Genomic DNA, 24,564 nt, shown 5'->3' with positions numbered 1-24,564 from the left:
AATTCCAGACTATTATATTATATTATATTATGTGCAAGTCTTCTGTGGTTCTACGGAGTGACCAGAGCAGACCGAAACATCTTAATAATAACATAAGTCTACTTTGTTGCAAATGCTGGATTTATTGCTGCATGATTCGCTACAATGTAGCTGGTAAAATGAGTAGTGCTGACCCTAGTTTAGAGCTAGAAAGATCTGTATTTCTGAACTGAGAGTGCGAGTGAGGATAGTATAAAATCATAAAAAGTAATATAAATAAGATAAGAAATATAAAACAAGATAAGAAGATTAACAAGAATCTGAGAAATAGTTTATAGTTTATTCAATTTTTGATTAAACGCCTTTTCGAATCTACAAAGTGTTGTACAAAGTAAAAATATTAACAATTTAACAAAAATAACAATTAAACATACTTTCCTATAAAAACTACAGGACTACAGACAGTACAAACTGGATAAATTTTGACCCGTAGGCCATAGATACATGTGGAAAGGGGGGAGAAATACAATTGTAATAGAAAAGTGAGGAACGTATAAGGGAAAAACACTTAGGAACTGGGGAACAGTATAAAATTAATAGTTAAGAGATAGTAGTTCAATTAAAAGCATCTTTAAAAAGAAAGCACTTTAAATTGCTTTTAAAATTTTTTAGGTTTTTTTCCATTTTTAAATACAAAGGGAGAGCGTTCCAGATAGTAGGGGCTGTAACAGAAAACGTGGAGATGCGACATGTGCCAATGATTTTTAAAGAGGGAATATTAAGGTTATATTGAGAGATAGATCTTAAAGTTCTTGGGGGGTCGTATGGAATCAGAAGTCTATCTATGAATGCTGGTGTGTTGGTCTGCATTGTTTTAAATGCCAGAAGAGCGATTTTATAAGTTACTCTGTGTGAAACTGGCAACCAGTGGGCCTTTTGAAGCAAAGGGGTAACATGATCAAATTTTTTTGCTCCCGAAATTATTTTAATGGCCGTATTTTGAATAAGCTGCAAGCGTTTTAAGTCTTTGTGATAGATACCATTTAGTAAAGAGTTACAGTAATCCATTTTTGAAATTACTAGTGAATGAATCAGAATGTTAAGGGAACTAATATCTAAAAGAGGGGCCAGTGATCTAATCATTCTTAATTTATAATAACAACTTTTTACTATTGCACTTATTTGAGGGCGAAATGTTAGCTTATTGTCAATTAAAACGCCTAAAATTTTTGTAGTTGTAATTAATGGAAGTGGAATATTTTTGATAATGACTGGAGATATTAATTGTTCTCCCTCTTTTCCAGAAAAGAGAAGAGTATTTGTTTTTAAGATATTTAAAGAAAGCTTGTTTGTGTTTAACCAATCATGGACTCTACTTAATTTTTGGTTAATTGCCTGAATCTCGATTTGGTTATTCGGGTCAAGGGGGTGCAGTAATTGTAGATCGTCAGCATAAGCGTAAACCGTAAATCCTATTGATTGACAGAGGGTCAAAAGCGGGGCTAAATAGATATTAAATAATAAGGGAGATAAAATAGAGCCTTAAAAGCAATAAAGAAAAAAAAATAAATAAGGGTTTTTTTTTGCCAAAGTCGGCATTTTTGCTGATTTATTTGACACGTATCAATTGTGCAGATGGCTCTGTGTTCTGAGGCTTTTTTCCCCCAATTTAAATAGGTTCATTTAAATATGTTTAATTAAAGCATACTAACAGAATTAAATGAATATAAAAAGAAATACAGTTAAATTGGCCTTGAGTAAATAAATAAGAAACAGTACTACTCACTAGTGGGGTTATTTATTGTGATTATAAATTGTCTATTGGACCACTAGGTCAGACATTATATTGTCCTACCAAACTCTATTCAGATCTAACCATGGAGATGGTGTTGGGTACATCTAAACCAGTTGCGAAGCTGCAGCACACTAAACCGGTGGCTGTGGCTCGAGGGCATCCGGAAGTGTGTGAACGTTGATGCGATGACATCATGCACATGTGTGATGTCATCATGTCAACATTTGCACATGTATGAAGGCCCTCCAGATGGGGCCCTGAGCCGCCAGTGGGGAGTGCTGGTAGGGAATAGGCATGGAGAGGCGCCGGGGAGGAGAGGTGTTGGCACTGGCTGACTGCCTTTCTCCGCAAGAGGCACGTCCTGTAGGCAGCCAGCGCCTCTCCTCTTCCCCTTCGTCTCACGGCACACCTGGAATCTTGGGCGGCGCACAGTTCGTAATACGCTGATCTAAACAGACCAGCAATGGGTGCTTTTCACTGATGAAACAACTAAAACGTTAATGCTTCATGTTGCAAAAAAAATTACATCATTTGCAGCAGAATGTCCTAAAAAATGGAAATCCTTTTTATTGAATAATTAGCATAATTTGTTGAATACATCGTCCTGTTGTGTACAATATGTCAAGACTTTAAACTTAGATTTTGTACCATACTGCAAGAATGCTTGTTTTCGACCTAGGATATCTTATGTTGACATGGCACTGTTCTGTTTACAGGGACTTGAAGATGAATATCAAGAAGAAGGCAAACTTCTAGGCCAGTTCATGTACAATCAAGATGGAGAGCCGCTGCAGACTTTCCCAATGACAGTAAGCATATTTCAGGAGAAAAAGTTTGCTAACATTTCATTTATTTTGAATTTTGTTAGGTAACAAAAGTATGCTACAACATTATTCATAGTGGTTAGTAGAAGCCCAGCAGAGATTCATGCCAATTGAATGAAAATGACCATGGTTAGCCTTCAAAAAAATACAAGCCCTGCAAATACAGGGGTCCTTTTACGAAGGCACGCTAGCTGATTTAGAGCGCATGAAAACAGCTAGCGCACCTTAGTAAAAGGACCCCACAGATTTTTATAGATTCCTAGAAAAGGCACATGCAAAGGCCATCTTTCAGTTTACTTTTGTGTGTGTGGATTTTTCTTATGGTCCTGTCAAATTGATTTTTGTGAAAGCTGCTGTGGTACTCAACAATATGGCAATCTGAGATTGAAAGCTTGAAAAATCATGATGGGGCCATTTTATTGTAGATATAAGCGCTTTAAGCTTGCATATATTGCTACCTGTTTTTAAAGGGAAAAACAACCACCTGCGCTGCTTCCCCTTTTGAAAATTAGCTCCAAAATATACTGGCTAAAATGCTACTATATGTTGTACCGGCTGTTTGCAGGCAGCTGAGTGGAGGCAAAATAGTTTGCATACATTTTGAAAATGTAATGTATGCATAGTCGCATACAGTTTTATTTCCCTGCCTTAAGCATACTGTATATATGGACATATCAATCTGGTTCTGGCTAGAAGTATGCATATTTTTAGTTGGGCAGAGCAGGGATATAAATAGTAGCAGGGACCAAAATAGCAGATAGACCATATGGCCTTCCCAACTGTGGTGTTTGTATTTTTTATTATCTTTTATTGTATTTTAATGTTTTACGTAAACCGTTTTGAATGATTTTTGATTGGTAAAGAGGTATATACAACTTTACCCTGCTCTTTGTGACCCTAGGCAAGTCACCTTCATTCTCCACTGCCCCAGGTACATTAGATAGATTGTGAGCCCACTGGAACAGATAGGGAAAATACTTGAAGTACTTGTATGTGTGGTTGTAAAAACTACAAAAAGGTGGTGTACAAGTCCCAATCCCTTTCCCTAAATTCAACTATTCCTTCCTTTCCATCTGAGATCCTTTTGTGGTCATGCTTTCACTTTTTCTGTATAGAAATATTTACTTAGATCATTTCTGAGACTGCCTACTTTCACTCTCATCCTATGACTCAATCCAGAACTTCCTATGTAAAATATACCATAAAGATAATTAAAATTATCCCAGGACAAGCAGGCAGGTATTCTCACTAGTGGGTGATGTCATCCGACAGAGCCCCGATACGGACATCTTGCAAGCATGTCTTGCTTGAAGAAACTCAGAAGTTTCGAGATGCCCGCACCGCGCATGCGCCAGTGCCTTCCCGCCCGATGTACCGGGCGCGTCTCCTCAGTTCTTTTCTTTCCGCGGAGCTGAGAAGTTCTCTTCAATTCTGCGCTGACTGAAATTTCAGTATTTTGCCTTCTTTCCCCGCGTTTTATTGTTTTACTTACTTTCTTTGAACTTTTATTTCTATTTAAAAAAAAAAAAAAAAAAAGTTACAATTATTTCGTCCGGCGGTTCGGCCGGGCCGGCCTCGTGGCTGCGACCTAGCTCCTTCGACCTAGCAACGTCACTTTTCCGGCCTATGTCCCGGCCTATCACCGGTTTTAAAAAGTGCAGCAAGTGCCAGCGTGCGATTTCGTTGACGGACCCACACCGGCGCTGTCTTCAGTGTCTTGGTCCAGAACACGTTCCGAAATCGTGCCGGCCTTGTTCCACGCTCACAGCGCGCTCTTTTAAACGGCGCTGCTTACTTTGGGAGTCCATGTTTAAGATGGAGTCTTCTAAGGAGCCATCTGCTTCGACTTCGACAGATGTTTCACCGGTCTGTTCGAAGCCTGCATCTGCGACTCATGCATCGAGCATCGTGAAGCCAGCATCGTTCACACCGGCTTCTGCATCGAGTTCAGCATCGGTTCCTGCTCCCGTCTCCTCGGTTCAGGTACCGCCTTCCACTGTTCCTCCCGTGGTCATAAAAGTGCCCAAAGCTACCAAGCAGAAGCACTCGACCACGAAGGAACGCGATGACCGTGCAGGAGGACCCCCTTTCGGTGCGGATCCCTCCATATCGGCATCGCTTAAATCCCTGCTCGAAGCTCAATTTGTTGAGCTCATGCGGACGATGGGACCGAGGCTTATCGCTAATATTCAGGGCGATACTACGGTCCCGGTCCCGGAGAGCGGTCCGCCCCCTCCTCCTCCTCCTCGTCGTTCGATTTCCCTGCTCGACGAGGGGGAGCGGCGGAGGGCGGCGGAACCCACTAGGCGGGCTTCCCTTTCTGACATGCCGCCTTTAGAGCCCATTACACCTCCACGTCACCAGGGTACTACATCGGCCCCTGATAATCGGAGTCCTGGGCATACTGCATCGCAGGAGGAGTTCTTTCGCACTCCATACCAGACTTGGGTGGCACTGCGTGAGTCGGCATCGTTGCCTCCCATGCGCTCCACTGCATCGAGTCCAATCCATTCCTTCGAGGCTTCAAGGGATCGATCGATGCATCGAAGATCACGTTCCCCATCCCGGCATCGGGAGGGGCATCGATCTCGACATTCTTCTAGACACTCCTCGCGTCATTCGGAGGTGTCTCCACAGAAGAAAATGCAGCGTATGGGATACTCATCCTCAGATTTATCCCAGCCAGAGGGACCGGAGTATGAAGAACCATCTACCTCATACTCTCCATGCCGCTCTCAGCTCTCCCTGGAACCGGAGGCTTCCACGTCTTCTAGTCCGTCTCGCCGGCCGGCCTTGGCGGACCAACTTTCCTTTTCATCCTTTCTCAGACAGATGGCGGATGACTTAGATGTGACCTTAGATACTGGGTCGAAGTACTCTAAGGAGTATCTGGACACCATGCATTTACCTCATCCTCCGGCGGAGACACTTCGGCTTCCCCTGCATAAGTTACTTGACCAGACTCTCATGCGGTGTTTGGAGACACCGTATTCCATACCTGCGGTGCCTAGCAAGTTGGATGCTCGATACCGCATTCGTTGCACCACAAGGGGTTTGAGGGAGCTCAACTCTCTCATCAGTCCCTCCTAGTCGAGTCTTCCCTTAAACGTTCGCACCCCTCCCAAGTCTACGCTTCCGTGCCTCCTGGCAGGGAGGGGAGAACGATGGATAAGTTTGGTAGACGTATCTATCAGAATTCAATGATGGCGACTCGAGTGCTCAATTACAATTTTTTCTTCTCGTCCTATTTGGATTTTTTCTTGCCGGTCCTCCGCAAGTTCACACCTTTCATCGATGCTGAGGCTCGGTTTGAGTTTGAGGAGGTGGTGGCGACCCTGTCCCAGTTGCGCCTCCAATTGATGCAATCCTCCTATGATGCTTTCGAGCTCTCGGCTCGTGCTGCGGCCTGCTCGGTCGCCATGCGTCGACTGGCTTGGCTTCGCACCATTGATATGGATCCGAATCTCCAAGACAGACTTGCAAATGTGCCTTGTGCGGGAGCGGATCTGTTCGATGAGTCTGTCGAGACTGTTACTAAAAAACTGTCAGACCACGAAAAATCTTTCCAGTCTATCATGAGGCCTAAGCCTAAACCACAACAGTCTCGTCCTTCTAGACCGCCTATAATCTACCAAAGGCGTTATCAACCGAGGCAGGCCCCTCCTGCGAGACAGCCTGCAAAGCGACAGCCGCCTCAGAAGACTCAGCAAAAGCCTCAGATGCCGGCTGCTCCCAAGGCTACTCAGCCTTTTTGACTCTCCTCCAGGGAGCATAACCGATCTCGTTCTGCCTACCCCATTTTTTTCCCATAGGGGGTCGTCTCCATCATTTTTGTCATCGATGGGAGGCGATCACCACGGACCTCTGGGTCCTCTCCATCGTAAGAGAGGGATACTCTCTTCATTTCCAACGGGTCCCCCCCGGACCATCCTCCAAGAGAGTATCCTTCCAACTCCACACAGACCGCTCTTCTTCTCCAGGAAGCTCAGGCTTTGCTCCGGCTTCGGGCCGTCGAGCCGGTACCGGTGGATCAACAAAACCAGGGGTTTTACTCCCGGTACTTCCTGGTCCCGAAGAAGACGGGCGATCTGCGTCCCATTTTGGACCTTCGGGTCCTCAACAAGTTTTTTGGTCAGGGAACGGTTCCGCATGCTGACCCTTGCCTCTCTTTATCCCCTCATCGAGCAGAACGATTGGTTATGCTCTCTGGATCTCAAGGAGGCCTACACTCACATCCCGATTCATCCGGCCTCCCGCAAGTTCCTCAGATTCCGGGTGGGACATCTGCATCTGCAGTATCGAGTGCTTCCCTTCGGCCTATCTTCGTCGCCCAGAGTCTTCACGAAGTGTCTGGTAGTGGTGGCCGCTGCACTCCGGAACATGGGTCTCCAGGTGTTCCCTTACCTCGACGACTGGCTCATCAAGGCCCCGTCCGCTCCCAAGGTCATTTCGGCGACCTTGACCACCATTTGTTTTCTGCAGAGCTTGGGCTTCGAGATCAACTTTCCAAAGTCTCATCTTCAGCCCACCCAGTCTCTCCCCTTCATAGGGGCTGTCCTGGATACCATTCAACTTCGAGCATTCCTTCCTCCTCCACGCTTACATGCTCTCCTTCTACTCTGCCAGTCAGTGTCTTCTCGCCAATCCATCTCAGCGAGGCACATGATGGTCCTTTTAGGCCACATGGCATCTACAGTTCATGTGACGCCTTTTGCCAGACTATATCTCAGGATCCCTCAATGGACTCTGGCATCTCAGTGGACTCAGGTGTCCGACCCGTTATCTCGTCACATTGTGGTCACTCCTGCTCTACGGCAGTCTCTTCTCTGGTGGATGACCTCTTCGAATCTATCCAGAGGTTTGCTGTTTCATTCTCCTCCCCATCAGAAAGTTCTAACGACCGATTCATCGAACTATGCATGGGGGGCCCATCTGGATGGTCTTCGCACTCAGGGGTTCTGGACCAGTGCGGAACGACTCCATCAAATCAATCTTCTGGAGCTCAGGGCCATCTTCAATGCCCTCCAAGCTTTTCAACATCTGCTTCACGACATGGTGGTCCTTATTCGCACAGACAATCAGGTCGCCATGTATTATGTCAACAAACAAGGGGGCACGGGCTCGGCCCCTCTTTGTCAGGAAGCTCTTCGAGTCTGGGATTGGGCGGTTCGCCACAACACCTTCCTCAGAGCAGTCTACATTCAGGGGAAGGACAACGTCTTGGCGGACAAATTGAGTCGTCTACTTCAGCCTCACGAATGGACGCTCCACTCCGACCCCCTTCATCAGATTTTTGCTCAGTGGGGGACACCTCAGATCGACCTCTTTGCAGCCCCCCACAACTTCAAGCTGCCTCAATTTTGCTCCAGGATCTACACTCCTCATCGCCTGGAGGCAGATGCTTTTCTGCTGGATTGGAGCAAACGTTTCCTATATGCGTTTCCTCCTTTTCCTCTCATTCAAAAGACTCTAGTCAAATTGAGATTAGACCATGCCACCATGATTCTGATTGCTCCTCGGTGGCCCAGACAACCTTGGTTCTCCCTTCTACTTCAACTCAGCAGCAGGGAGCCAGTACTTCTTCCAGTGTTTCCTTCACTACTCACTCAACATCAAGGTTCACTACTTCATCCCAATCTGCAGTCCCTCCACCTGACAGCTTGGTTCCTTTCAACATAACTCCTCACCAGTTCTCTCAAGCAGTGAGGGAGGTCTTGGAGGCTTCCAGGAAGCCTGCTACTCGACAATGCTATTCCCAAAAATGGACTAGATTCTCTTCCTGGTGTATTTCCAATGCCACGGAACCTCAGCGAGCTTCCCTATCTTCTGTATTGGATTATCTTCTACACCTGTCCCAGTCTGGCCTCAAGTCTACCTCTATACGAGTCCACCTGAGTGCTATTGCGGCTTTCCATCAGCCTCTACAAGGGAAACCTTTGTCTGCTCATCCTGTGGTTTCCAAATTTATGAAAGGACTTTTTCATGTCAACCCTCCTCTCAAACCTCCTCCTGTGGTTTGGGATCTCAATGTTGTCCTCTCTCATCTTATGAAGCCTCCGTTTGAACCTCTCAACACGGCTCCACTCAAGTATCTCACCTGGAAGGTGGTTTTTCTAGTGGCCCTCACGTCAGCTCGTCGAGTCAGTGAGCTTCAGGCCCTAGTGGCGGATCCACCGTTCACTGTATTCCATCATGACAAGGTGGTTCTCCGTACTCATCCAAAATTCTTACCTAAAGTGGTCTCTGAATTTCACATCAACCAATCCATCGTGCTTCCGGTGTTCTTTCCAAAGCCTCATTCTCATCCTGGGGAATCTGCTTTGCACACTCTGGACTGTGAACGTGCTCTAGCTTTCTACTTGGATCGCACAAAGCCACACAGAACTGCTCCTCAACTTTTCGTCTCCTTTGATCCAAACAAGTTGGGACGACCGGTATCGAAGCGCACCATCTCCAACTGGATGGCGGCTTGTATCTCTTCCTGCTATGCCCAGGCTGGATTATCCCTTCCCTGTAAGGTCACAGCCCATAAGGTCAGAGCAATGGCAGCCTCTGTAGCCTTCCTCAGATCGACACCGATTGAGGAGATTTGTAAGGCTGCCACTTGGTCCTCGGTTCATACATTCACCTCTCATTATTGTCTGGATACTTTCTCCAGACGGATGGACAGTTTGGCCAAACAGTGTTACAAAATTTGTTCTCTTAAGTTGCCAACTCTCCCACCATCCCATTGGGGTTAGCTTGGAGGTCACCCACTAGTGAGAATACCTGCCTGCTTGTCCTGGGATAAAGCAATGTTACTTACCGTAACAGTTGTTATCCAGGGACAGCAGGCAGCTATTCTCACGTCCCACCCACCTCCCCTGGGTTGGCTTCTCAGGCTAGCTACCTGAACTGAGGAGACGCGCCCGGTACATCGGGCGGGAAGGCACTGGCGCATGCGCGGTGCGGGCATCTCGAAACTTCTGAGTTTCTTCAAGCAAGACATGCTTGCAAGATGTCCGTATCGGGGCTCTGTCGGATGACATCACCCACTAGTGAGAATAGCTGCCTGCTGTCCCTGGATTAACAACTGTTACGGTAAGTAACATTGCTTTTTCTAATCTCTCCTATCCGAGGGGGTACATAATTACATCTTTCTTTATCGTCCCTCCAGACCAGCATAGAACGGTTTACATACCTCTGCCAGCAGGTGGAGACAGAACACATTGACTTTTGGCTGTAATACAAATGGGATGTACAGTCCCATTTACATCAGTCTTTACTCTGGTTAGTTAGGGCCTGTTGGATTTAGTTAGTGGCCTTTTTGGTCCCTGTGTTCTTGTCTGGATAAAGCTTGGGGGACCCTTTCGGGGGCCTTGGAGGACCTCGGGGGTGCCACACTCAACTGGTCGAGTCTCTCCATTTCCCCCACCTCTCCAAATTTTTTCTTAGAGGTGCCAAAACTGTAAGACTTACCATAGTTCAGGCAAAGCCTACAGCTTTGAGAGCCTGTGGGGTCTGCTCATTTGTTAAACTTGTACTTAAAAAAAAAACAACACACATCCTGAGGCAGTACCATTCTGAAGGAAGCTTTTAATTAGCTTTAATTGATTTTTATTGTTAACTGGTGGTTTTGTTTTTCCCTTGTAGCGGTTCACAATGAACACTTTAAAGGGATTGAAAAGTGCTTATTGTGTGTCCAACAAGCGGTGAACACAGCCAGCATGTACATGAAGTGCTCTGGCTGCTGCGAGGGTGAATCTTTGGGTGCCAGTGAGCAGGGTTCTCATTCTCACAAGCACTGCTCATTGGCTGTAGGCAGTGGGGAAGCCTAGGCATACTGACTAAGCAGGGATTTCCCCAGTCACCAAAGTTGAGGGAAATAAGGTTTATCCCAGGACAAGCAGGCAGCATATTCTTAACACATGGGTGACGTCACCGACGGAGCCCTCGGTACGGACCTTTTTAACTAGAAGTTTCTAGTTGGCCGCACCGCGCGTGCGCGAGTGCCTTCCCGCCCGACGGAGGAGTGCGTGGTCCCCAGTTTCTTCGTTTCCGCGGAGCGAAGAAGACGCGTGTGTTTTTTCAACGGCCGTTGAAACCACTTTTTTGCCTTCCCGCTCGTGCTTTTTTCCTTATTTTTTCTCTCTTTACCTTCGGGTTTATTTTTCTTTGATTTGCAAAAAAAAAAACAAAAAACTTTGCTTTTTCGCCTTTTTTCTTTCGTTTTTGCCCCGGCGGGGCCTGTTGCCAATATACAGGCCTCGGGCTTCGATTTTGCGGAGGCTATCTTCCCCTTCATGCCCCCGCAGGTCGGTTTTAAGAAGTGCCAGCGGTGTGCACGCCCGATCTCCATAACTGACCCACACAATTGGTGTTTGCAGTGTCTGGGTCCGGAGCATCGGGCGGACTCCTGCACCCGCTGTGCCACTCTTCAAAAGAGAACCCTTAAAAACCGAAGAATTCAACAAACTCTTCTCTTCGGCACCGAGTCGGCGATGGACTCCTCACCTTCAACGGCGGTACCTCAAAAAATCGGCACCGTCGACCTCGACACCGACCGACCCCACATCGGCGTCGCTGGCGCCAGGTAAGCCGGCTAAGAAGCCTTCCTCTTCCCTCGAGCGCCCTCCAGCTACGGTGGCGACACCGTCCCTACCGGCATCGCACCGGTCCCGCAAACGCTCCGCCCCGATCTCGGTGAGTGCCTCGTCATCGGCCTCCTCATCGCCGGGGCGTGGAGCGGCATCCAAGGAACCGAAGAAAAAGAAAGCGGTTCCGATGCCACCCCTAGATGACCGTATCTCGGCCATCTTAAAGGCTCAACTCCAGGACCAGTTGAAGAAGCAACTTGAACAACTGTTGCCCACTATCCTGGCACCGCTCCTTCCGGTACCAGACCGGCCCGAGCCCCGTACCGAGCCCCCGGTGTCCACCCCTTCGGTACCGGTGAACACCTCCATGCCGATCCTTTCGGCCCAACAACTTCATGGCGATCCGGTGGTTCATTCTCAGGCCACATTGGATCCTCCTCGGCACCAGGCGGTACGGCATTCTTCTCGGGACCGAGATCGACGCCGATCGTCATCCCCTGGTACCGTTTTGGTGCGCTCTGGAAAGTCTTTGTCCAAGACTCGCCATACCGCGCCCTCCACCCCGGTGTCTCGACATGCACCAGAGGTCAGGGACCCTGACTTATGGGAGGAAACTCCTCTCGGTACCGAGGAGGATCCCTCCTCATCTGATGAGGAACCATCGGCACCCGATGCCACCTCTAAACCAGAGCAGTCCTCATTTTCTAAATTTCTGAGAGAAATGTCTGCTGCCCTGTCCCTTCCTCTAGAATCTGACTCCAAAAAGTCTCAAGCCTTTCTAGAGGCTTTAGACTTTGAGCAACCTCCTAAGGAGTTCCTCAAGCTTCCCGTGCATGACATCCTACGGGAAACGTTCTACAAAAACTTGGAAAATCCCCTCACGGTACCGGGAGCCCCCCGTAAACTGGACAACCTTTACCGTGTCATCCCTATTCCTGGATTCGACAAATTTCAATTGCCCCATGAGTCCCTTCTGGTGGAATCCACCTTAAAAAAGACTCAGGGCTCCAGTGTCTATGCCTCTACCCCTCCTGGCAGAGAAGGTAAGACCATGGACAAGTTTGGCAAGAGGCTTTACCAGAATGCCATGCTTGCCAACAGGGCAAACAACTATTCCTTCCATTTTTCCTTCTATCTGAAACACTTGGTCCAACAACTGTCTGCCCTCCAGAAGTACCTTCCATGAGCGCAAGGTCCCGCTATTCCAACAACACATCTCTGGCCTTCTCCAAATGCGCAAATATATGGTCCGCTCAATATACGACTCCATCGAGCTCACCTCTCGGGCCTCTGCCATGGCCGTAGCCATGCGTCGCTTAGTCCTGGCTCAGAGTTCCGACCTGGACATCAACCACCAGGATCGTTGGGCCAACGCCTCCCTGTCTCGGGATGAAACTCTTTGGAGAGTCACTGGATTCCACCACCCAGAAACTCTCGGCCCATGAGACCAGGTGGGACAACCTGATCAGCCGAAAAAGAAGGCTCCGCCTGCCCGACCCTATCGGCCTCAATCATCTTACCAGCGGAGGTTCTCAGCCAGGCCACTCAATCCGCCCTCCCCAACAATCTCGGCGACCCCGTCAACAACAGCACCATGCCCAGGCTCGATCTCAGGCCACTCAACCTTCTAAGCCTCCTCAGCCTGCTAAACAATCTCAGCCCTTTTGACTCCTTCTCTCCAGGGCATAGCCAGTCATCCACCCTCGCTACCTCTTCCACAGCCTATCGGGGGTCGTCTCACCATTTTCTCCAGCCGTTGGGAAGTCATCACGTCGGACCAGTGGGTCCTCAACATCATCCGCCACGGCTACTCTCTCAACTTCCAGACTCTTCCACCAGACAACCTTCCCGAAGAGTCTGCTTCACACTCATCTCAAACCCCCTCCTCCTGAGGGAGGTTCAATCCCTCCTCCTTCTCAATGCCATCGAAGAAGTGCCTCCAGATCAAAGGGGTCAGGGATTCTACTCCCGCTACTTCCTGGTCCCCAAAAAGACGGGAGACCTCCGTCCCATTCTCGATCTCAGGGACCTCAACAAGTGTCTGGTCAAGGAAAAGTTCAGAATGCTCTCCCTTGCCACGCTTTACCCTCTTCTTTCTCAACACGACTGGCTATGTTCCCTGGACCTCAAAGAGGCCTACACTCACATCTCCATCAATCAGAATTCTCGCCGCTACCTGCGGTTCCAGGTGCTACACCACCACTATCAGTACAAAGTGCTACCGTTTGGCCTCGCCTCCTCCCCCAGAGTCTTCACCAAGTGCCTTATAGTGGTGGCGGCCCTTCCTCAGGTCTCACAACCTCCAGGTGTTCCCCTACTTGGACGATTGGTTGGTGAAAGCACCTTCATCTCAACTCGTGCTACAAGCTACTCATCACACCATCTCTCTCCTCCACCTCCTGGGGTTCGAGATCAACTACCCCAAGTCGCATCTGCTTCCCACCCAGCGACTTCAATTCATGGAGCAGTTCTGGACACCACGCTGATGAGGGCCTTTCTCCCCTCCGATCGCCAGCAGACCCTGCTCCATCTCTGCCGTCAGGTACTCATGCATCCCTCCATTCCTGCCCGACAGATGATGGTCCTCCTGGGGCACATGGCCTCGACGGTGCATGTCCTCCCTCTGGCACGTCTCCACCTTCGTACCGCCTCAGTGGACTCTCGCCAACCAATGGTCACAGACTACTAGATCTTCTTTCTCATCCCCATTCTCTGTGACATCATCTCTTCAGCAATCTCTCCAATGGTGGTTGAACTCCTCAAATCTTTCCAGGGGTCTACTTTTTCATCTGCCCCCCCACTCTATGATCATCACCACCGATGCGTCCCCCCTACGCGTGAGGGGAGCTCACCTGGGAGATCTACGCACCCAGGGGACTTTGGACCCCACAAGGAGCGTCGTCATCACATAAACTTCCTGGAACTCAGAGCCATGTTCTACGCCCTCAAGGCTTTCCAACATCTTCTCTGCCCTCAAGTCCTCCTCCTGTGCACAGACAATCAAGTCGCCATGTACTACATAAACAAGCAAGGCGGCACCGGATCTCGCCCCTCTTTGTTTGGAGGCTCTGCGCATCTGGACCTGGGCCACAGACCGCAATCTCTTCCTCAAGGCGGTCCTATATCCAGGGCGAACAGAACTCTCTGGCCGACAATCTCCAGCCGCATCCTTCAACCTCACGAGTGGACGTTGGACCCTCCGACTCTGCTCTCCATCTTTGCTCGATGGGGCACTCCGCAGGTGGACCTCTTTGCAGCACCTCACAACCATCAGCTGCCCCAATTCTGCTCCAGACCTCTTCTCTCCTCACCGTCTGGCTCCGGATGCCTTCCTGCTCGACTGGAGGGATCGGTTCCTGTATGCCTTCCCTCCACTTCCTCTGATGTTGCGGACCTTGTCCAAACTCCGCAAGGACAACGCCACCATGATTCTTATCGCACCTCGGTGGCCTCGCCAACACTGGTTCTCACTCCTGCTCCAACTCAGCTCCAGGGAACCCATTCTCCTTCCTGTGTTTCATACTCTACTTACGCAGCAGCATCAGTCTCTACTACATCCCAATCTGTCTTCGCTCCACCTGACAGCTTGGTTCCTCTCGGGCTGACCTCTCCTGAGAACCTATCTCAGCCGGTCCGCCTCATCTTGGACGCCTCCAGGAAGCCGGCCACCCTCCAATGTTACCATCAGAAATGGACCAGATTCTCCTCGTGGTGTCTCCGGCATCATCAGGAACCCACCTCCTTAGCGGTGGAAACTGTATTGGAATATTGTGCTCTCGCTGTCCAATGCTGGCCTCAAAACCTACCTCCATCAGAGTCCACCTCAGTGCCATCACTGCGTTTCATGAGCCTATTCTCGGAAAACCCCTCACGGCTCATCCTCTGGTTTCCAGATTTAATGAGAGGTCTCTTCAATATCAAACCGCCTCTCAAGCCTCCTCCTGTCGTCTGGGACCTCAATGTAGTTCTCTCAGCACTCATGAAACCTCCGTTTGAGCCTCTTGCCACTACTTCGCTCAGGCTTCTTACCTGGAAGGTGCTTTTCCTAATTGCCATCACCTCTGCCAGGAGGGTTAGCGAACTGCATGCACTGGTTGCTGACCCACCATTCACTGTTTTTCACCATGACAAGGTTGTTCTGCGTACCACCCTAAATTCCTTCCCAAGGTGGTCTCGGCTTTTCACCTCAACCAGTCCATTGTGTTGCCCGTCTTCTTCCCTAAAGCCTCACTCGCATCCTGGGGAACAGGCGTTGCACACGCTGGATTGTAAGCGTGCCCTTGCTTACTACCTTGATCGTACCAGAGCTCACCGTACATCCCCTCAGCTTTTTTTGTCTTTCGATCCCACCAGTTTGGGGTCGTCCTGTCTCCAAACGGACACTTTCAAATTGGCTTGCTGCCTGTATATGCATTCTGCTATGCTCGGGCCGGTCTCTCACTGGAAGGAGCTGTCACGGCCCACAGAGTCCGAGCTATGGCTGCTTCTGTAGCTTTCCTCCGTTCCCACGCCCATCGAGGAAATCTGCAAGGCGGGCCACTTGGTCCTCAGTTCACACGTTCACATACTCACTACTGTCTGGATGCGTTCTCCAGACGGGATGGACACTTCGGCCAATCTGTGTTACAAAATTTATTTTCCTAATGGCCAACCATCCCACCTCCCTCTTTGTTAGCTTGGAGGTCACCCATGTGTTAAGAATATGCTGCCCTGCTTGTCCCTGGGATAAAGCACAGTTACTTACCGTAACAGGTGTTATCCAGGGACGCAGGCAGATATTCTTACGTCCCACCCCACCTCCCCGGGTTGGCTTCTTAGCTGGCTTATCCTAACTGGGACACGCACTCCTCCGTCGGGCGGGAAGGCACTCGCGCACCGCGCGGTGCGGCCAACTAGAAACTTCTAGTTAAAAAGGTCCGTATCGAGGGCTCCGTCGTGACGTCACCCATGTGTTAGAATATCTGTCCTGCTGTCCCTGGATAACACCTGTTTACGGTAAGTAACTGTGCTTTCCCTTACTACTACCAGCAGCTGCTGTCTGCAGTTCTGCTTTAGCATCTGGGTCTATTCAAGCCTCTTTGCCACTACAGGCCTCGGGGATATTTTTTTCAGTGGGCTTTTCCATCGGTTTTGGTGGGAAGCTCTGCCATTTTGCCTGTGGCCTCAAGTGACTTCCTTCCTGCAGTGAGTTCTTGCCCAGATTTTTGTTTTAGCCATGTACAATGCTTACTTGCAGGCGGCTGGGAATCCCTGGTTTCTTCAAGGGGGGGAGGCTTTGCCTTCATGTCTGTTCCCTTTCAGCCCCTCTCCTGCATCTGCTCCTGTCTAGTCCAGCCTCCCCCCCCCCCCCCTCTTCGTCCCACGTGGCCGTGGGTTTCTTGGGACAAGGATTTTATCTTTGCTGACACAGTTTTGCCTGATGAGGACTTGGACCTTTTGGTTGATCCACAAGATCCCCTCGGGGAAAGATGATGCGGATGGTTGTATTTCTGAGATGCCAGTTGGTGAGGAAGCACATAATTACATCTTTAAGTCTGTATGTTTTATGGTGAAGAGTGACTACTTTAATAGCCAGCCTTTGAACTGACTCATCCAGATTTTGTCCTTCTGATGGTGTGGTCTCCTAAAATGCACACAGTACACCAGTGAGGTGAGGTCTCACCAGTGTCCTAAACAGAGGCATCACCACCTATTTTTTCCTAATGGCCATTCCTCTGTCTTAGGTTCCATCATTAAACTTGTTCCAGCAAGGGGATCATTTTGCCTGTCTCAGTTTTGATCTTCTGTTCTAAAGTGGTATGCTTCCTGATTCTTCCCATTGAAATCAATGCTACAGATTTCATAGTCCATCCTTAGAGTTGTCAGAAATCAGGGCTACTCTAAAGTCTCCCTCTTGGAATTGGGTACCTTGGAAGCTCTACTATCTCTGCACCTGGTCATGCTTCTGGCTTTTACCGTATCTGTTGGGCCTCCCCCACCCCAAATACTCCCTTGTGATTTTATGGGCCAAATGCATGATTATGTATTTTTTTGCATCCATTCTTTCCAACCAAACACTAAAACTGTTCCTTCAGCTTTATTAGATATTCTCTCATGTTTTTATGAACCTTCCATTGTATCTACCCTGTTGCAGATTTTTCATCCACAAAAAGGGTAAACCTTCCCCAGTAAGCCCCCATTCTCTCCAATATTGCTGAAGAAAAGGTTTGAAAGAATAGGGCCAAGGCTGTCCCCTGTGGCCACTCCCTTTCATTATAGTGAGCTCCATTCCATTTGACCAGTTACTCATCCACAGTCACTTTGAATCCATAATAAGGGTACTCTGTTCATTTGTAGGTAGATACCAAGATTTGTAACAGACTGAACATTCCAGCGGGAATGGAAAACATGAAAAAGGGTCTGCAAAAATTAGAAGAATGGTCTAATGTCTAGTAACTAAAATTTAATGCAAGGAAGGGCAGAATGATGCATTTGGGGAGTAGAAATCTGAGGGAGCTGTATGTACTGGGAGGTGAGAGGTCGATATTGGGGTTCAAGAAGGATTAGATAATTTCCTGAAGGAGAAGGGGATAGAAGGGTATAGATAGAGGATTACTATACAGGTCCTGGACCTGATGGGCCGCCGCATGAGCGGACTGCTGGGCGTGATGGACCTCTGGTCTGACCCAGCAGAGGCACTGCTTATGTTCTTATGTAATGGGGAGAGAGGGTCCCTTGGGGTGATAGTGCCTAAGGATCTGAAGGTGAAGAAAACAGTGTAAACAAGGCGGTGGCTATAGCCAGGAGGATGTTGGACTGTATAGGACAGAGCGGTAACCAATAGGAGAAAGGTGTTTATGCCCCTGTATCAGGTCATTGGTGAGTCCCCACTTGAAGTATTGTGTTCAATTTTGGAGACTGTATATGATGATCTCTCGAGAGGCAATGAAAATGGACTGGAAGATCTGAATATGTATATTCTGGAGGACGGGAGGGACCAGGGAGATATGATGCAGACGTTTAAATACTTAAAAGTGATTCCCATCATTGAGAAACAGGTAAATCGCTCTGTCTCCTGGGATTATTTGACACTTTTATTGGGGGGATCAATGCTTATTGCTTGATTGTCATGTTCCCCTGCCCGACTGAAAAATTGCCCTTTCTATTGGTGGTCAAAGTCATTTTGAAATCTTGGCTGGATGTGGTGAGCCCGTCTGTTGCCACTTGGTTGTCCCTGCTGAAGCAAACTGCCCAGATGTAAGAATCTTGGTGGAAAGAGGGAAGAGACAAAACATCTGAAAGGCAACGGTATATATTTGGTTGTGGCAGCAGTGCTTTTCCTTGTGGAGGGCTTCGGAGTGGGAGAGTCGAGGCTCAGGGTTTTTTTCCTTCTTTTCTGGCCTCTCATTTGCCTTGCTCCTTGCCTCTTGCCAGGACCTACAGAGCTCCCGAGTGGGGGGGGAGAGGGTGTATGTGGTGTGACTGGTAGATGAATGTTGAGTTTTCTTCTAGTTTTGATTTTTTTTTTTTTTTTGTTTTTAGAATCTGGGATTTTGTAGGGGGGTTTGTTTTTCTGATTGACTGTATTTTGACTACTGTTAAAATGGCTAGGTGGTGGACTGTGACGTGCTTCACAAGCCTCTGTGTAGTTTTTGGTTGTGTAATGGTGCTATTGCTTGCCTTAATAAAGATTTTTTTTTTTTTTTTAAAGTATTAATACAGAAAATGGTAAAACTAGAAGGCATAAATTGAAGTCGCAGGATGGTGGACTTAGAAGTAATGCTATGAATTTCTTTTTCACGGAAAGGGAGATGGATGCCTGGAATGCTGGTGGAGATCAAAATGGTAACAAAATTCAAAAAGTGTGGGATGAGTACATAGGATCTCTAATCAGAAAATGAAGGGGATAAATTGAAGAACTAGGGTCAGAATCTGTGTCCAGTATATGGCTTTTTGGACATGCTAATTGGTTAGTGGGGCAGTAACATCAGTAAGCTAGTTGATTATTGCATTCACGCTCATTCGCCACCCTGATGTGCCCCTTAAAAAACAACCACCATGAGCACACAAATGGCAAAACTGACGCACCTCACATTCTGAAAGAAACTCAAGAAAACTGACCAGCGTGCCCACAAATCACCCTATAACCTCTACTGGAACATGTGCATAGTTCAATCATCTGACAGACTATAACAGACTTTCTGTACCTCATAGCATCACTGAATATACCTTCTTTAGCATCCTTGGATAGCACTAAATTGTATCTCTTAAATTATACTGTTTTTTGGGGAGAAATATTTTAACTATTTTAATTTGATCGGATTTTAATTGGAATATGTTTATTTGTAGTAATTGAGGGTAGATGGATCGGATAGGTTATAATTTTTATATTATGATCATATGAGAAAGATTTTCAAGTGTTATATGATTAAGTATTGCTATAATTTTGTACACTTGTTGTCAGATTTAAAATGAATAAATAATTTTTTTTTTTTTTTTTAAATTTTTATTTATAAATTTTCCATTCTTACAATATTTGAATCATATAAAATATTATTAGTTATTACATATCCAAAATATTATCATTAGTAATTCATAGTATTTAAAATATAATATGGTAAAGATTATATAATATCATATAAAATATAAATCCCTCCCCCTTTTTTATATAATATGTTTCCATTAATTAATCAAATCCCACCCCATTCATATATAATTTTTATCATTGTGCTAAGAAACTAATCATTAGAATAATTTGTCAATGGTTGCCAAATTTTCTTGAAATTAAGAAGACTTCCCTGTTGTAACGCTAATATTTTTTCCATTTTATAAATATGACAGACAGAATTCCACCAGAATGTATAATTTTAATTTGGTATAATCTTTCCAATTTTGAGTAATTTGTTGCATGGCGACTCCTGTTAGTATTAGTAATAGCTTATTATTATTTGTTGAAATCGGACTCTTAGTTCTCATTGCAGTGCCAAATAATATGGTGTCATATGAGAGTCCTACATGATTTTCTAGTAATTTATTAATTTGGGGCCAAATTGAATTCCAAAATGCGTTTACACAGGGACAGAAAAAGATTAAATGATCTAACGTCCCTATTTCCAATTTACAATGCCAGCATCTATTAGATCTAGTACTATCTATTTTTTGCAGGCGCGTTGGGGTCCAGAACACTCTATGTAATAAAAACAACCATGTTTGATTCATAGATGCTGACCTTGAATAAATAATTTAAAAAAAACAAAATTATACTGTAAGAAATCTCTACCTCATAGTGTCCCTCCCAAATAGTACTAGCTCTCCTCTTTTGTATTATACCCCTCTTAAAACTGTATTGTAATGTACCACTAAGAGCTTCCTGTACTATATCCAAATTATATCCAGTTAAATTGCATTGTAAGTCGCCTTGAATTTATTTAGGCATAGAGCGAAATCTCAGATTAGATTAGAACAGAATATCACTTGGTCTGCTTCACGTCCATTTTCTGTGGTGGTACTACAATGCTTTCAGGCAGGCAGTTTATTTATTTATTCAATTTTCTATACCGTTCTCCCTGGGGAGCTCAGAAAGGTTTACAATTAATTTATTCAGGTACTCAAGCATTTTTCCCTGTCTGTCCCGGCAGGCTCACAATCTACCTAAGTACCTGGGGCAATGGGGGGATTAAAGTGATTTGCCCAGGGTCACAAGGAACAGCGTGGGTTATGAACCCACAAACCCCAGGGTGCTGAGTGCTGTAGCTTTAACCACTGTGCCACATACTCCCCTTACTTGGGTAAATACCAGATTATCTGGGTAGCGCCTTTAAGAACTGCTTTCATGATTATAGAAACTGGTGTAGACCCTAGGAGGTCTAGCTCTTAAAGACTAAACAAATTTAAATTTTTCTTTCAGATTTTTATTTAGATTTATTGTGGATTGTGCAGTATTTATTTAGCAAATTCAAAATCCTATCTGCTTGTTAGCAATTTGTTGTTATTGGATTTGTTGCTCAATTGTTAATTGATCCACCCTATAACAATGTACATGACCTTAAGACCACACGGGATCCACCTTCAAATGCTGGTAAAGATTTTTATCCCCTTTCCAGACATTTTTGGATATTAAAAATATAATTTGTCTTTTTTTTTTTTTAGGTGGAAAATGAAGATCCCTTTCAGATAGTGGAACTACGAGTTTTCTCTAACTGGGGCCATAATGAGTATACTTGTCTTTACCGATTTCGGGTACATGGGAAGCCAAGTAATTGACCATTTCCAGACATAGCCATATGGTTGCACATTTTGCCATTTTGTATATACTGGAAGTCCCAAACACTGGAAAATTCAAGAATAAGGAAGATGAATGGCAATGCACCTGCAGGAGCAATGTTCTTTTTTTGGCTGAAGGCAGGAAACAGTCAGCAGAGTAATACACAGCTCAAACTAGCTGCTGTTGGTCAGCTCTGTTTCTCTAATATATTCATACAGAGTTGTTGCCCGCAGCCTGCACTAGTTCACAAAAAAACAGTTCTCAAATAAGTGAGCTGTACTGTTTCGGTTTTTAAAAATTATTAAAAATGAATAAAGCACTTGTTTGGATTTTATATTTATATTTAGTATACATTTTTTAAGCAATTTGGCAGATGCGGGAATTTGTGAACCCTGAAAGTTGATTTCACAGCTTGCAATTTTAATGTCCATGTGTATACAGTGTATATATTTTTGATTGCAGGGGAAACCTGGTATAAACTATGTCAACATAAAAATCAGTAACACAGCATTATAGGGGTGGGGAAGTAGAAGAGGTTCAGCTACATTTAACATTGTTAGCAGATAGGTGGCAATAAAGCGCATGTTGTTGAAAGGAGGAAAGCATGTGTGTGGTTAAGGAGGGGTTGTTTTATTACTGGAGGGGGTGGAGGTATCTTAGCAAAATATTTCAAGTTTCCTTTGACCTTGAGCCCCCCACAAGATATCTGGAAAAATAGTTCAAGATTGACTAGGCCAAACTGGAAAGTACAACTTGACCTGGAGGCAGCAGGAAGGCCAAAGAAAAAACCATCACTGACAACCAGTACAGCAAGAAGATAATTTTATATCAACAGGGCACAAACCTGACACAGCCATTCTTTAGCTAGTACCTACATCAGAGGTACGATATCTAATGTAAATGGAAAGAAAGTATGTCATAAAAATTACAATTGTATAACATCAAATCTAGAGTGTTCAATAGTTATTGATTTGGTGCTATTTAACACTTTAGATCTGATGTTATACTGCATTAAAATCAATTGTATATGATCTTTCCATTTACATCGGACGTTGCACCCCTGATGCAAGCACTTGTTGAAATGTGGCCGCATTGAGATTGCTTCCTTTTAATTAAATTTAATTTTTTTGCCACATTGGTTGTTGTTGGCTGTTAGGGGGTTTTTTTGTTGTTGTTTTTTTGGGGGGGGGTTGCCTTACTGCTGCCTCCAGGTTAGGCTGGACTTTTTGGTCTGCCTATGCATTCTGTGCTTCCCCATGAATGACTCCAAAGGATGGCAGCTGTTTGAGATTTGCTGGAAGGAAATTCCCTTAGAGAGCATATATTTATATTTCTACTTTTTGTAGTGCTACTTACTAGAAGTAATAAGAACAACAGCTTATTTTGGAATAGTAGAAGTTTGCAACCAAATCTTTGTGTCCAAGAGGGAAGGTTATAGTAACACAGCATAAAATCACCTTGAAAAATCAATGGTGGGTCTACCTTAATCACTCATTCCCTTCCCTACTACTCAGGTACCATCCCTTTGTGTGCCCCTCCCCCCCAATAAATAAATAAAAGGGTTCTGCAATTGGAACATGTAAGTCTTTGGGGAAAACTGGAAGAGAGATGTTACTGGTTCAATGTGTGCTCTCATAGAAAATATTTTTATCCCATCAGAGAGTCTCATAAAATACTGTCTGGTAGCTTGTATTTCCCAAACCTGGCCTGGTGATAGATACCACATACAGTCAGAAATATGCATGAGAGAAATCTTACATGCATGGAATCTCCAGTGCATGCATATTTTATTTCATGCAGTGTTCATTGTGGGTATGAAATTGCCTGTGTGGGAATGTAAAAAGTGTTAGGGGAAAACGAATAACATCCCATATTTTAGGTTATAGATTCAGTATTGCCTATATTTACTTTCATGTCACCTGAACGTTTGTTGTATTTTCAGTTTGTATAACTCATCTTTTTCTCCCAAGACTAGTTATGCATTTGCTAGTGTTTCTTCTTTTTTTATTGCCCTGATTTGACCAGCAGATTACTTTTCAGTACTATTGCAGTTATTTTCTTGGTAAATGTGGATTTTGTGCTTTGAGCATATCCAGAAAATATTACTCAAAAAAACCCCCTTGTAAACATACTTTTTGAAAGCGCCATAGGTTCGTTGTTAGTCATTTCATCTTTAAGTTCTTGTATCAAGCATTCATTTTATCAACGGCCTTGTTGTAAAAACTGACATGTTGCCAGAAAGAGACAAATTAATGATGGTGCTGATGGGTTTTGTAACCGGAGATTTATGTATATTGCACAACAGTCCTGAAACACATATACAAAGTCTGTTCATCCTTGTTTGCAAGTGGCCTATGTAGACAAGTGAAGAAAAATGTACAGTTATTTCATATAATATAAATCAAATATATAAATCAGAAGCATAGTAGGTAAATCTAAATTGGGGGTAAATGCACATGGGAATGTTTTAAATAATACTTAATTTATTTTTAAAGACATGAGAAAGGACTTCGTGCAATGTATTTTTGTAAATGCTTTATAAAGGATTTGTCTTGGTGTGTTTTTCCTTGCTGCCACTAAATCGACAAGATGCTATGAGATGTTTGGAGAGTTTAATTTTTGAAAGAACATGTAAACATTTGAAGCCAATAATAAATAATTGATTTCTTTTCTCTATTAAGACTATTTCTTCATTGTAGAGCATTATAAAACCCTGCCTGCATTCTCATCCTGTCTGTTTTTAACCAGCTATAGCTTACTAAATGCAAATGCTATTTTTACTTGACAATGCTTTTAATTAGGGAAGGGGTGGGATTTAATATGTATATATGCATTTATATATCACTTATAACCTAAGTGGTTTACATTCAGGTATTTGAGCATTTTTCCCTATCTGTCCCTGTGGGCTCACAATCTATCTAATGTACCTGGGGCAACAGGGGATTAAATGACTTGCCCAGGGTCACAAGGAGCAGTGTGGGATTTGAACCCACAACCTCAGGGTGCTGAGGCTGTAGCTCTAACCACTGTGTCACAAACGCTGCCTTTATCCCAGGACAAGCAGGCAGCATATTCTTGACTGATGGGTGACGGCACTGACGGAGCCCCCGGTACGGACAATTTTAGAGTGATTGCACTCTAAGAACT

At 45.5% G+C, this 24,564-nt stretch overlaps 1 protein-coding gene across 14 annotated transcripts in view; it reads left to right on the top strand.

Moving 5' to 3' along the window:
• Positions 1-24,093, top strand: part of SUN1 (Sad1 and UNC84 domain containing 1) — a 140,115-nt gene extending 116,022 nt beyond the window's left edge. For 13 of the 14 annotated variants that reach the window (XM_033963963.1, XM_033963969.1, XM_033963964.1 and 10 more), the window contains 2 exons: positions 2,491-2,583; positions 21,303-24,093. In XM_033963963.1, coding sequence (XP_033819854.1) covers positions 2,491-2,583; positions 21,303-21,416 — 207 coding nt within the window. In that variant the 3' untranslated portion in view covers positions 21,417-24,093. Of the gene's footprint in view, positions 1-2,490; positions 2,584-18,864; positions 18,999-21,302 lie in introns of all 14 variants that reach the window. The other variant, XR_004541140.1, reaches the window with a different exon arrangement.
• Positions 24,094-24,564: the final 471 nt, after the last annotated feature.

Source organism: Geotrypetes seraphini, chromosome 11 (assembly GCF_902459505.1).
Source record: "Geotrypetes seraphini chromosome 11, aGeoSer1.1, whole genome shotgun sequence".
NCBI lineage: Eukaryota > Metazoa > Chordata > Amphibia > Gymnophiona > Dermophiidae > Geotrypetes > Geotrypetes seraphini.
This window is presented reverse-complemented; position numbering and strand designations above follow the sequence as displayed.